The 14,302-nt window shown below is 44.5% G+C and overlaps 1 protein-coding gene across 1 annotated transcript in view; it reads right to left on the reverse strand.

Annotated features, from left to right (window-relative positions):
- LOC126297653 (RUN domain-containing protein 1) overlaps positions 1-14,302 on the reverse strand; it is a 162,405-nt gene that overhangs the window by 122,800 nt on the left and 25,303 nt on the right. The window contains exon 3 of the mRNA XM_049988736.1: positions 13,611-13,757. Coding sequence (XP_049844693.1) covers positions 13,611-13,757 — 147 coding nt within the window. The remainder of the gene's footprint in view (positions 1-13,610; positions 13,758-14,302) is intronic.

Here is a 14,302-nt window from a genome sequence, read left to right on the forward strand (position 1 = left end):
GGAAAGCGTTTCTGAAGAAGAGAAATTTGTTAACATTGAGTATAGATTTAAGTGTCAGGAAGTCATTTCTGAAAGTATTTGTATGGAGTGTAGCCATGTATGGAAGTGAATCATGGACGATAAATAGTTTTGACAAGAAAGTAGAAGCTTTCGAAATGTAGTGCTACAGAAGAATGCTGAAGATTAGATGGGTAGATCACATAACTAATGAGGAAGTATTGAATCGGACTGGGGAGAAGAGGAATTTGTGGCAGAACTTCATTAGAAGAAGGGATCAGTTGCTAGGACATGTTCTGAGGCATCAAGGGATCATCAATTTAGTATTGGAGGACAGTGCAGAGGGTAAAAATCGTAGAGGGAGACCAAGAGATGGATATACTAAGCAGATTCAGAGGATGTAGGTTGCAGTATGTACAATGAAAACATGTGATTAAAACTATAGAACTGTGTATGATTTCTGACTATGAGAAGTCAGTGTGGTATAATGTATCACATGTTATCACTGGAGCCTCTAAATCTCATGTCATGGCATGGCATGGGACCCAAGAAGACCTGGATATGATCCTCAGCAATCTCCTAATATGCAGTTGTTCACAAATCCACAAAACATTATTAGGGGTTTCTGGAAGATTGTAAAAATGCAGGTTACCAACAAACCATCCCCCAGAAAATTCTGATAGGCGAGCAATAATGGAAGTAAGCAAATTAGGTGTATCCAATATCCTTCAAAGTAAACAAACTCAAAAACAGATTTATCAGTAAAAAGCTTAAAAAACAGACATATCATATGCTGTTCCAACTTCTCAGTTACCATCTGTAACTGATGTGTGGTGGCTGTTCGACTGAAAGAGGAACTGAAATCAAATTCACTAATAAGGAGAACTAAAACTGACTTGTTTTGTAGATGCTATACTGTTAATTACAATGACAATGACAGTCACATTTAGATAGGCATCATATGTGACATCATTCCTTAATCAAATCAGTCAGTGGACACCCACCCTTAGATTTAGTGATAAACCCCCGCCCCCCCCTTCTGGATAAAACTTAAAACTAGATCAGCCATTGTTAAATGTCCACCTCAGGACAGCTAAATTTGTACAGTCCAACAATATGTGGACCACTGTCAAGTGTGAACCACAGCAACACTGAGGTGGTTTTCGCAATGTAGGAGGTGACTTGAGCCAGGCAAGTATGGCCGATGCGGAGCCAGCAATGACAATGGAGTCCTTGTGAGGGCCTCACATGGCGGATCACCATACATTCGTTGTCTCCTTTAGCATACATAACTTATTCAGTGAAGTCAGGGAGTGCTATTCTGTATTCCAGAGTCTAAAAACCTTGCGGTGGGATACTGATCTAAGATCAGATTCCGGTATGCCAATCTCCGGACTCGGTTTATGAGTAGCCTCTTTGGCTAGTGTGTTGGCAAGTTCATTTTGTGGGATTCCAATATGTCCCTGGCTCCACACGAAGGACACTGACCATCCACATTGTTCAATGATGTAAACTGACTCGTAGATGGCCTTTACCAAAGGATGGCAAGTATAGCGCTGGTCGAGAGCTTTTAGGGTGTTCGAGGAGTCGATACAAATGAGGAAGGACTCCCCGGTGCAAGAATGGATATGCCCAGGAGCATGAGAGATGGCTACCAGGTTTGCAGTGAAAGCACTGCAGCCATCTGGCAAGGAGCACAGTTCAGTATGTCCTGCATGGGCATAAACGAACCGAATGTGTCTGTCAACCATCGAGCAATCTGTATAAACTAGCTCTGAACCCCTGGACACGTCAAGAACAGAGAGAAACAAATGGTGGAGGGCCACAAGGTAAACTGAGTCTTTTGGGACTTGTGAGAGGTCTTGATGAAGCTGTGGTCGAGGTATACACCATGGAGGCATACGTGAGTGGACCAGGAGGAGAGGTGATAGAGGGAAAGACTAGAGTTCAGTGAGAAGGGACTGGACACAGACTGCAATTGTAATCCCAGATCAGGGCTGCCATTGCGGGAGATGTATCACCATGTTAGGGAAAAGGAGACAATAATTTGGATGTTTAGGCAAGCTGTGTATGTGCATGGTATAATCTGCAAGCAGTTGTTGCTGCATGATCCGCAATGGAGGAACCCCAGGTTCCATGAGTAGGCTGTTCACATGGCTCATTCGGAAAGCTCCTGTCCCAAGTCTAACTCCACTGTGGTGTATAGGGTTCAGCATCCATAGTTCTGAGGATGATTCTGTACCATATACCAGGATCCCATAGTCAAGATGGGACTGTACAGCTACAACAGTTTAGAGTGATCTGCCCCCAGTTGGTGTGACTCAGGCATAGAAAAATGTTAAAGTGCTGCCAGCACTTTTGCTTAAGCTGACAAAGACGGAAAAGCCAAGTTAAGTGATATGAGTCCACTATAGTAAGGAGATGGTCATCAAGATAAAGTTGTGGGTTCAGGTGAAATGTGTGATGGCAACAGATGTGCATGACACAACTCTTGGTGGCTGAAAAGTGAAAGGCATGGGTGAGTGCCCATGACTGCACCTTTTATATGGCTCCTTGCAGTCGACGTTCAGCCACATCAATAGTAGATGAGCAAAAGGAAATACAAAAGTCATCAGTATATAAGAAGTGTGATACTGACGGCCCCACAGCTTCTGTGAGAGCATTAAAGGCCAGTAAAAAGAGAAGACACTCAGTACAGAGCCCTGTGGGACCCCATTCTCTTGGCTACGGGGAGAATTGTGTGGAGCACTGACTCGGACTCCGAAGGTGTGGAGCGACAAAAAGTTCTGTATAAAAATCAGGGGTGGGCCTGGGAGATCCCACTTGTGCAATGTGGCGAGGATGTGGTGTCACCAAGTGATGTTATCAACTTTTGTCAGGATAAAAACGACAACAATATGGGAGTGATGGCAGGAAAAGGCAGTTTGGATGGCACACTCCAGGTATACTAAGCTATCAGTGATGGAGTGATCTTGGCAAAAACTGTGCTGGGACGGAGCCAGAAGGTCTCGAGAGTCAAGGAGCCAACACAACTGCTAGCTCACCATATGTTTGAGCAGCTTGCACAGAACGTAAGTAAGGCTAATAGGATGATAGCTATCCATGTCTAGTGGGTTATTACCATGCTTTAGTACTGTAACGGTGATGCTTTCTCACCCCTACAATGGGACTTCCCCAGCGCTCCAGTTGCAGTGGAAGACGGCAAGGAGATGGTGCTAGTAATCTGTTGACAGATGTTTGATCATTTGGTGACGGATGTAGTCTGGCCCAGCGTTTCAAATGGTTCAAATGGCTCTAAGCGCTATGGAACTTAACATCCGAGGTCATCAGTCGCCTAGAACTTAGAACTACTTAAACCTAACTAACCTAAGGACATCACACACATCCATGCCCGAGGCAGGATTTGAACCTGCGACCGTAGCAGCAGCGGGGTTCTGGACTGAAGCGCCTAGAACTGCTGGCTGGCTGGCCTAGGGATTGTGTCACGACAATCTTCAAGGGCACTGAGAAATTCCCACTCACTGAATGGAGCATTATATCTTTCAGTCTGGGATGTAGTAAAAGATAAGTGTTGTTGTTCCACTCACTGTTTAGGATACAAAAGACAGATTGGTAATCCTCAGACGCTGAGGTTCGAGCACAGTGCTCAGCAAAATGCTCTGCAATTGCATCTGGGTCAGTACATACAGCTCCATCTGTGGAAATCTACAAATACTTGCAGGGGACTGATATCTGTAAAGGAGTCTGAGATTCATACAAGCTGGGGAAGCAGACGTTTGTGTTCCAATGGTGGAACGTATGGTTCCCAGCACTGTTGCTTCCATCTCTTGACTAGGTGACAGACCTGGGCCGAGAGACATTTTAAGGCAATGAGGTTGTCCACTGATGGGTGCCACTTATGAAATTGGAGGGACCATCTACAATCCCTCATGGCCACTGCAATTTCCTGCCACCAATAAGGCATTGTCTTCTGCTGAGGTAATCTGAGGAACAAGGGATTGCTGATTCAGCTGCAGAAACAATGGTTGTAGTAACATTCTGGATTACCACATCAATGTCAACAAGCAATAGAAATTCAATGCTGGTAGCAGAGATGAAAGTGTCCCAGTCAGCCTTGCTAAGATCACATCTGGACAAGCTTCCAGGTGAGTGATGCTGGCGGAGGGACAGGAAGAGCGGGAAGTGGTCACTACCAGACAAGTTGTCATGAGTTCTTCAACGGGTAGACGGTAGAAGACCATGACTGCAAACTGTGAGTTCAATGGCCAAATATGTGTCATGTGATAAACTGAAATGAGTGGTAGCACCTGTATTTAGGAAGCAAGAACAAGTTGTACATTCTCGACATCTTTATCACTGCCAGTAACCTTGGTCCCACCCCACATAATGTTACGGGTGGTGAAATCACCCAAAAGTAGGAAAGGTGGGGGGAGTTGAGAAATTAGTGTAATGAATACATTTTGTGGTACTTCATCATCTGGAGGAAGGTAGATGTTGCAGCTGGTAATTTCATGTGTTGTCTTCACACAGCTTCTATGGATGTTTGAAGGGGCACAGGCTCACTATATACAGAGGTATGGACATATATACATACTCCACCTGACATCCTGTTACAGTCATTACAGTTTTTGTAATACCCCGATAGCCACAAAGGGTGGGTGCCTGCACTGCTGGAAACCAGGTTTCCTGAAGGGCAACACAAAGAGCAGATGTAATGCTTAAGAGTTGTTGTAGCTCAGCCAGGTGGGGAAAAAACTGCCGCAATTCCAATGGAGGATGACGCTTTCATCAGTTGGGGACGCCACAAAGGGACCAAGGAGGCAGTTTAACGCTCAGGGTCAGTTGTGGTCACTGGTTGGGTGCTTATATCTTATGACCATCGCTGCTGAGGCATTGGAAATCTACATCCTCGGGAAAGCTAACATCTCCACCTCATCCTCAGATGCAGAACTGGTAGGGGGTAGTGGTGCAGGGGCCACTGGCGTTTCTTGTTTCTTTCCAGACTTCTTCTTTATCTGTTTGCTCTCTCGCTTCTCCTTAGAAACCTGCTGGGTGGTCTTCTCTGAAGTAGCTTCTGGTACATAAGAAGAGGGTGAAGGCCTTCAACCAGCAGCTTGTGGCTGTTTCAGTCACTGGCTGGTGTCCACTTTTACACGGGTGGAACCCTTGGAAAGCAGAGTCCCAACAGACCCCCTCTGTGAGAGAAGAGCCGGAGGAGGCTGTCATTTCTCCGGCTGGGAGGGGGGGACTGATTTCCTTGAAGTTTGAGGGGTGTAATTCCCAAAGTAGAAGCTTTGGGAGCAACAGAAGAAGTACTGTCCCCAACCACCATGGGGGGGGGGGGGGGGGGAGGAGGAGGAGGGAGGATGGATGCAGTCTGGCAGACCTGAGAGTCCACTGTACGAGGCAGAGACTAGGGGACTACTGTCGCCAGGGAGGGCGATGTTGTTGCAGCTGTAGCACAGCAAGATGTCAAGTGAATGGGGTGCAACTGGTCAATTTCTTTTTAGCCTCCTGGTAAATCAGACTGTCCAGGATCTTTTACTCCATAATTTTCCTCTCCTTTTGGAGAACCACAAAATCTAGCAAGGGGAGTGGTGCTCTCCACAGTTGACACAGGTGGGAGGCAGTTGGAGTTTTTGTACGCAGTGGATGTCTGCAATCTCTACATGTGGCACTGGAATTGCACCACGAAAACATGTACCCAAATTTCGAGCACTTAAACCACTGCACAGGAGGAGGGACATATGGTTTTAAATCACATCAGTATACAATCACCTTGACATTTTCAGGACAAGATGAAAGCACTGGTAGCAACCCTATTATCTATAGGCCTGTATAGGAGGCCTCATGTCTCATATAGACATGAGAGACAAAGTGAACACGACATCATTCTAAATTGACATGTAGCTCATCATCGGACTGCAACAAGAGGTCTCAATGAAAGATAATGCCCTGGATCATGTTGAGGCTTTTATGAGGAGTGATCAAAATGTGAATATCACCCAGCTTGTTACAGACAGGTAATGACGTGACTGGGCTGGGGATGCTGTCTGAATCAGGGCTGACACATTTCGCATTTTGGACAGTGTTGCCACTTCCCCAACTTATCCTCCAGGTTTTCAACAAAAAGGAGGGGCTTTGTAGCCAGAAAGGAGTCCCCAACTGTTCTGCTGCACACTAAGTATCGAGGTGAATATGGCTCTCTTTTTTTCTGTAGCCCTACGTTCCTCCCGTGGTGTAGCTAGGGAGGGAAACAATTTGGGGTCATACTTCTCAGCACTGAAGTTGAGCTTTCCCTTCTTACAGACTGCTGGGGCCATTCTGCCACCAGCATTCATTATGGGTCATCTGCCCTGGTGCCACCCACTCCAATCAGAGGCTTTCCCCATTGGTGCCACACACCCTCTGCAGAGGTCACTTGGCGCAATCACTAGTGCTGGGGGTCCTGATGCCCCAAGAAGACAGGTATCTACTCCTTGGTATACATGGGGAGTTTGCAGCTCAGGCATCAGCAGTGCAATCCCTCTGTTGTCAGGGCACTACAACCAAGAGGGTCCATGACAAACCCTCCACAACGGACTGGCTACTGTGTGAAAAGATCCATCATTATCGTGGGTGCAGAAGAGGGCAGTAGACAATGGATGTAGATGATGCACCCTGTAAGGTGTCCTCACCCAAATAGGTGGATTACGAGTGAAGTTGCAGAACCATGACACTAATAGGTGCAGAAGGTCTCAGCGCATGATGGATATATGACACACCATGTGAGGTGTTCTTCCTCAAATGGCCCACACTTCTGTAGAATTTTGAAAGGTGGAGGTCAAAGCATACAAGGGGACCATAACTTAAGAGGCTGAGAAATAGGAGACTCCTTGTAGCTGCCTCTTATGACTGACATGAATACCTCGAGTCTATTCTAGTCCCTGAACCCACAGGGAGAGTTATCTAATGAGTTAAAGACATTCTCAATGTATGTGTAAATAGCCTTCTCTATATTGGAACGCTTATGGGATCCAAACTGTGACTTGGACAATATATTATTTGCAGTCAGATGCATACGAAAATGCTTGAACACAATCTTTTCAAATTTTTTTGAAAAGGGCAGCAAAAATGAAACTGGTTGTTAATTTGATGGTCTCCTTATCCTCTTCTTGTAAAAAGGCTTTACTTCAGCATATTTTAGCCAATCTGGAAATATTCTGCTGATAAGAGATTGATTACATAAATACACTCCTGGAAATGGAAAAAAGAACACATTGACACCGGTGTGTCAGACCCACCATACTTGCTCTGGACACTGCGAGAGGGCTGTACAAGCAATGATCACACGCACGGGATAGTGGACACACCAGGAACCGCGGTGTTGGCCGTCAAATGGCGCTAGCTGCGCAGCATTTGTGCACCGCCGCTGTCAGTGTCAGCCAATTTGCCGTGGCATACGGAGCTCCATCGCAGTCTTTAACACTGGTAGCATGCCGCGACAGCGTGGACGTGAACCGTATGTGCAGTTGACGGACTTTGAGTGAGGGCGTATAGTGGGCATGCGGGAGGCCGGGTGGACGTACCGCCGACTTGCCCAACACGTGGGGCGTGAGGTCTCCACAGTACATCGATGTTGTCGCCAGTGGTCAGCGAAAGGTGCACGTGCCCGTCGACCTGGGACCGGACCACAGCGACGCACGGATGCACGCCAAGACCGTAGGATCCTACGCAGTGCCGTAGAGGACCGCACCGCCACTTCCCAGCAAATTAGGGACACTGTTGCTCCTGGGGTATCGGCGAGGACCATTCGCAACCGTCTCCATGAAGCTGGGCTATGGTCCCGCACACCGTTAGGCCGTCTTCCGCTCACGCCCCAACATCGTGCAGCCCACCTCCAGTGGTGTTGCGACAGGCGTGAATGGAGGGACGAATGGAGACGTGTCGTCTTCAGTGATGAGAGTCGCTTCTGCCTTGGAGCCAATGATGGTCGTATGTGTGTTTGACGCCGTGCAGGTGAGTGCCAAAATCAGGACTGCATACGACCGAGGCACACAGGGCCAACACCCGGCATCATGGTGTGGGGAGCGATCTCCTACACTGGCCGTACACCTCTGGTCATCGTCGAGGGGACACTGAATAGTGCACGGTACATCCAAACCGTCATCGAACCCATCGTTCTACCATTCCTAGACCGGCAAGGGAACTTGCTGTTCCAACAGGACAATGCACGTCCGCATGTATCCCGTGCCACCCAACGTGCTCTACAAAGTGTAAGTCAACTACCCTGGCCAGCAAGATCTCCGGATCTGTCCCCCATTGAGCATGTTTGGGACTGGATGAAGCATCGTCTCACGCGGTCTGCACGTCCAGCACGAATGCTGGTCCAACTGAGGCGCCAGGTGGAAATGGCATGGCAAGCCGTTCCACAGGACTACATCCAGCATCTCTACGATCGTCTCCATGGGAGAATAGCAGCCTGCATTGCTGCGAAAGGTGGATATACACTGTACTAGTGCCAACATTGTGCATGCTCTGTTGCCTGTGTCTATGTGCCTGTGGTTCGGTCAGTGTGATCATGTGATGTATCTGACCCCAGGAATGTGTCAATAAAGTTTCCCCTTCCTGGGACAATGAATTCACGGTGTTCTTATTTCAATTTCCAGGAGTGTAACTTTAGATAGAACTCACCTTGCATGAGCATTATTTGATTAACTTTGTTGGTATGTTATCATAACCACTAGAATACTTTGATTTTAAGGATTTTATGACGGCTGCTACTTCTTTGGGAGATGTGAGTGTCATTTCCACCTTATTTACGCTACTTGTAAGGACTGGTCTCAGATACTCCATTGCACTGTTTGCAGAATCTGATAACCTCAAGCTATCATTTAGAGAAACAAAATACTTGTTTAAGAGGTTTGCAACACTACATGTACTTGTAACCAATGTCTCGTTTATTTTTAGAGATATCTGTTCCTCTTCCTTTTTGGTCCCACCTGTCTCTGTCTTCACTATATCACACACAGTTTTTATTTTGTTGCCAGGTGTAACTATCTTTTTCTCATAATAAAGCTGCTTAGATTTCTGGATTACTTGTTTCAATATTTTGCAGTATTGTTTGTAATGCATTACAATGCTAACATCAGACCTGTTCCTAGATAGTAGATGCAGTCTCCTTTTTGTCCCACATGATATCTTTATTCCTTGTGTAATCCATGGTTTATTTTTAGACTTCTGTTGATTTGAGTTTCCTTTAGTGGAAAACAATTTTCAAAAGAGGAATTAACTTTATTAATGAATTCTTTGTATTTCCATTTGAGTCAGAAGTATTGTAAAAATCTAACCACTTCATGTCTTTGAGAAAATTTCTAAAATTCTCAATTTTTGATTGATTTATTACCCTCCTGCACTCAGATTTAATATATTTTTTATTCTGACATGTTTCAACATTTAACAGAAGGTACTGCATTAAAAATAATAATCTTACATGAAACTAACTTGCATTTCAAAATGATTAAAATGTTGCAACAGATGTCACAGAATATTTGGGCAAAGTCAATAGCTATCTAGATGATGGGAACAATGCTGTGGACATATTTTTAGATCTCACAAAGTCATTTGATCTGGTCAACCATGCATTTCTCTTCCAGAAACTGAAGACATTCAACATCAGATAGGTGCTGCTGCCTACATAGCTAAAAAATCATAAACAATGCGCAAACCCAAATTATCTAAAAATACATGAGAAAAAACAATGTTGAGTCTCTGATGTACAGTAAAGGAGGTTATTCTGCAGGCATCAGTACTGGGACAATTTCTTTTTCTCATGTCTGCAAATGATATGCTACACTCTTCTATTTCCCATATAATTACTTATGCTGATGACACTTCTCTGCTGCTTTATGGTAGTAACAATGATACAAAGAACACAATTTTCAACACATACCACATCAGAAGTGACTAAATACAGAGTGCACATAAAGTCCAGGAACACTTTCAGTTATTTATAGCACAAGAACCAAACACTGTACACATATCATACATATGTCAGTTTTAAGAGAAACTCTGAAAGTAGTTCCCCCCCCCCCCCCCCCCCCCATGTATACCGCCACAATGTAGTCAGGTAATCTGCCGATAGTCAGCACTACTCACTAGTCACAAACGATGGCAAGTTAAGGTGTGGAGTGAGCTTTCTGTGTGCTGGAGTTCAACAAAAACAAGTGTGGTACAGCTGTTCAACAGATGTTTAGAACAAAGTATGGTAAGAAGCCACCAACAAAAGAGGCCATTTACCACTGGCACAAAAAATTCATTATGATGGGTTGCTTGAGCCCGGCAAAGAGAAGAGAACGTCCCAGTGTGAGTGAAGTGAATGTGGACTGTTGTACGAGAGACGTTCATAAGGAGTCTAAAGAAATAGGTGTGCAATGCATTTTTGTAAAAAAAATAAAAAAATAAAAAAGTATGACATCTGTACAATGTTTAGTTCTTGTGCAATAAATAATTGAAAGTGTTCCCAGACTTTATATACACCTTGTATTTTAGTCACTATGATGTGAAAGTCAATATCACAAAATCAAGTGTTCAAAACAAGTAATTCTTGCTACAGATACTTAGGAAATATTTGTGGAGTTTCATACACAAACAGTGAAGACTAAACCCCTTCTTCTGCACTTGGACAAAAATGTTCAATGGCAAAAACCACTTAAATTGTGTGTGTAGGAAAATACGTAGTGCATTAATCTTGCTTAGAAAGATGTCCAAAAATAGCATCTAATAAAATGTTGTACAGTATGGGGTAATTTACTAAATTATAAATTACGAAATAGATATTTGAGGCTGTGCTGCTAATGTGCACCTGAACAGAATGCTTGACTACGAAAAACAGACATTGCATACAGAAAAATTAAAGAGCCCTTTGAACAGAAAAGAAGCACAAGGAAGAATATTATGATCTCAGATGGCAAGCCCATACTAAGCAATGAATAGATGACTCAAGGATGGAAGGAATATGTGGAGGCTTTGTATAATGGTAACAAACATTATACACTCCTGGAAATGGAAAAAAGAACACATTGACACCGGTGTGTCAGACCCACCATACTTGCTCCGGACACTGCGAGAGGGCTGTACAAGCAATGATCACATGCACGGCACAGCGGACACACCAGGAACCGCGGTGTTGGCCGTCAAATGGCGCTAGCTGCGCAGCATTTGTGCACCGCCGCCGTCAGTGTCAGCCAGTTTGCCGTGGCATACGGAGCTCCTACGCAGTCTTTAACACTGGTAGCATGCCGCGACAGCCTGGACGTGAACCGTATGTGCAGTTGACGGACTTTGAGCGAGGGCGTATAGTGAGCATGCGGGAGGCTGGGTGGACGTACCGTCGAATTGCTCAACACGTGGGGCGTGAGGTCTCCACAGTACATCTATGTTGTCGCCAGTGGTCGGCAGAAGGTGCACGTGTCCGTCGACCTGGGACCGGACCGCAGCGACGCACGGATGCACGCCAAGACCGTAGGATCCTACGCAGTGCCGTAGGGGACCGCACCGCCACTTCCCAGCAAATTAGGGACACTGTTGCTCCTGGGGTATCGGCGAGGACCATTCGCAACCGTCTCCATGAAGCTGGGCTACAGTCCCGCACGGCGTTAGGCCGTCTTCCGCTCTCGCCCCAACATCGTGCAGCATGCCTCCAGTGGTGTCGCGACAGGCGTGAATGGAGGGATGAATGGAGACGTGTCGTCTTCAGCGATGAGAGTCGCTTCTGCCTTGATGCCAATGATGGTCGTATGTGTGTTTGGCGCCGTGCAGGTGAGCGCCACAATCAGGACTGCATACGACCAAGGCACACAGGGCCAACACCCGGCATCATGGTGTGGGGAGCGATCTCCTACACTGGCCGTACACCTCTGGTGATCGTCGAGGGGACACTGAATAGTGCACGGTACATCCAAACCGACATCGAACCCATCGTTCTACCATTCCTAGACCGGCAAGGGAACTTGCTGTTCCAACAGGACAATGCACGTCCGCATGTATCCCGTGCCACCCAACGTGCTCTAGAAGGTGTAAGTCAACTACCCTGGCCAGCAAGATCTCCGGATCTGTCCCCCATTGAGCATGTTTGGGAATGGATGAAGCGTCGTCTCACGCGGTCTGCACGGCCAGCACGAACGCTGGTCCAACTGAGGCGCCAGGTGGAAATGGCATGGCATGGTATTAAAAGTCAAATTCACTAATTTGAACTTAAAACTAACATTCACAAAGACACTGCTGCCACTTCTCACACAGAACTGAAGAGTATAACGAGCCCTTTCCTAAGCAAGTGTAAGAAATGCTTGAACGATGAACGAAAGCAGTTTCAGTATCTCCTTGCTTAATATAAGTGAGTAATTTACTTTTCTTTTTAATTGTTTATGTTATTTATGTTAGAAATAACTTATGCAATTAATCATATTATATTTACTGCGGAACTGCTGACACCCGCATCATGGGCCTAGCAGCTGGCCACACTGGCTAGCTGCATGCGACAAAGGCAGTTGCGTTAATGACTGATCACCCTGTATAGGCAGTTGATGAGTTTTGCCACTGAGCACCAATGTAGCTGGCTATTGCCTAAGTAAGAAGATATAAAATGGAGACTACCAATAGAAAAGCATTTCTGAAAAAGAGGACTGTGTTAATATAGATTTAAGTGTAAGGCTGTGATTTTTTAGATTTGTCTGGAGGGTAGCTTTATATGGAAGCAGGTGGTAAACAATTCAGACAAGAAGACAGGAGAAGATTTTGAAATATGGTGCTACAGAAGAATGCTGTAGATTAGATGGATAAATTTACTAACTACTTAGGAGATACTGAACTGAACTGGGGAAAGAAGAAATTTGTGACACAACCTGATTGAAAGAATGGATCTGTTGGTAGGACACATCCTGAGACATCAAGGAATTATGTGTTTGGTAATGGAAGGAAATATGTATGTGTGTGTTGGGGGGGGGGGGGAGATTTTTTAGGGAAGATCAAGGTCTCAATGTGGTAAGTAGGTTTAGTAATTATGTGTCTTGCACAGAACAGACTAGTATGCAGAGCTGCATCAAATCAAAGCATGCTAATTCACCTATAAGTTCCAGCTCTAGACTACAAAGCCAGATTGTACTTCACAGCAGCAACTGCTGTTTATTATACAAAGTAGATTTTTATAATCAGTGAAATAACATACAAAAATAGCTGACGAGTATGAAATAACCTGTGGTGGACAACAGAAATTTTAAGTTATTACCTAGTCTGGACGTTAAAACACCTATAATTATATACATTATATAATGTACTAAAAGTTATACATTAACACGATATGTATTAATGTTTCTACATTAATCTACCATGCAAATAAATAAATACATCAGAAATTCTCTTAACGTACAACAAAGAATGCAAGGTGGTTTCTAAAACAAGAAAGGTGGATATGAGTTTGAAACAGAAGTGGTATAGGTGAGATGAGAACAGGAGAAAAAAAAATTAGTCTGTAAAGGAGTAGGCAAGCTGATTGAGAATAAAAGTGGCATGTCTCAAGTATATTCACATATAAACTGCAAAGTGTAATAACATTTGTTACAAATTAGTCTACTTACAAAGTAAGGGGGGAAAAGCATCCCCTGTAGTTTTTTGTCTGGAGCATCAGGAATTCCTCTGAAAGCAAATGCTTCCAAGTCTTTTAACAACTTTTCTTTTTCCTCTCCCGGTTCTGTCTCCACTATCTGCCGAAGTCTAAATTGCACCTGAAATTGATTGCAGTTAAAACATCAGAATTTAAAATGTTTATAAATATAACACTGGGAAGTCCTTGGTGAAAAGCATATAATGAATGGAGTAAAAGTAACCACTCGCCATATAACTGAGGTGTCATACAGTGACATACACATAAACAAGATTTAAATTGTTCTTAAGCTTTCAAGCAATGAGGTTCCTCAGAGGTAATTAGCACACACACACACACACACACACACACACACACACACACACACACACACAGATTCAGTGTTCCAGAACTGTATGGTGACTGCACTGCCATGAAAATTCAGCACAATTTCCACCATATCATTTGTGCACCAGTCAACTACTCAATGTGTCATCTATATGGTGAATGGTTACCTTTACTCCTTTCCTTATTTATAAGGTTTTCATTACTACACTAGTTCAGCAGAAATCAAAATTAGGAAAAGTCTTCTTTACCTTATCAGCTCTATTGGTGATTATGTCTGTGACACAAAAGTAATGAACCAAGTATAAGAATCACAACTGTGATTCCTCCACTTGTATTCAC

The sequence above is a fragment of the Schistocerca gregaria genome, chromosome X (assembly GCF_023897955.1).
Source record: "Schistocerca gregaria isolate iqSchGreg1 chromosome X, iqSchGreg1.2, whole genome shotgun sequence".
In the NCBI taxonomy this organism is placed as follows: Eukaryota; Metazoa; Arthropoda; class Insecta; order Orthoptera; family Acrididae; genus Schistocerca; species Schistocerca gregaria.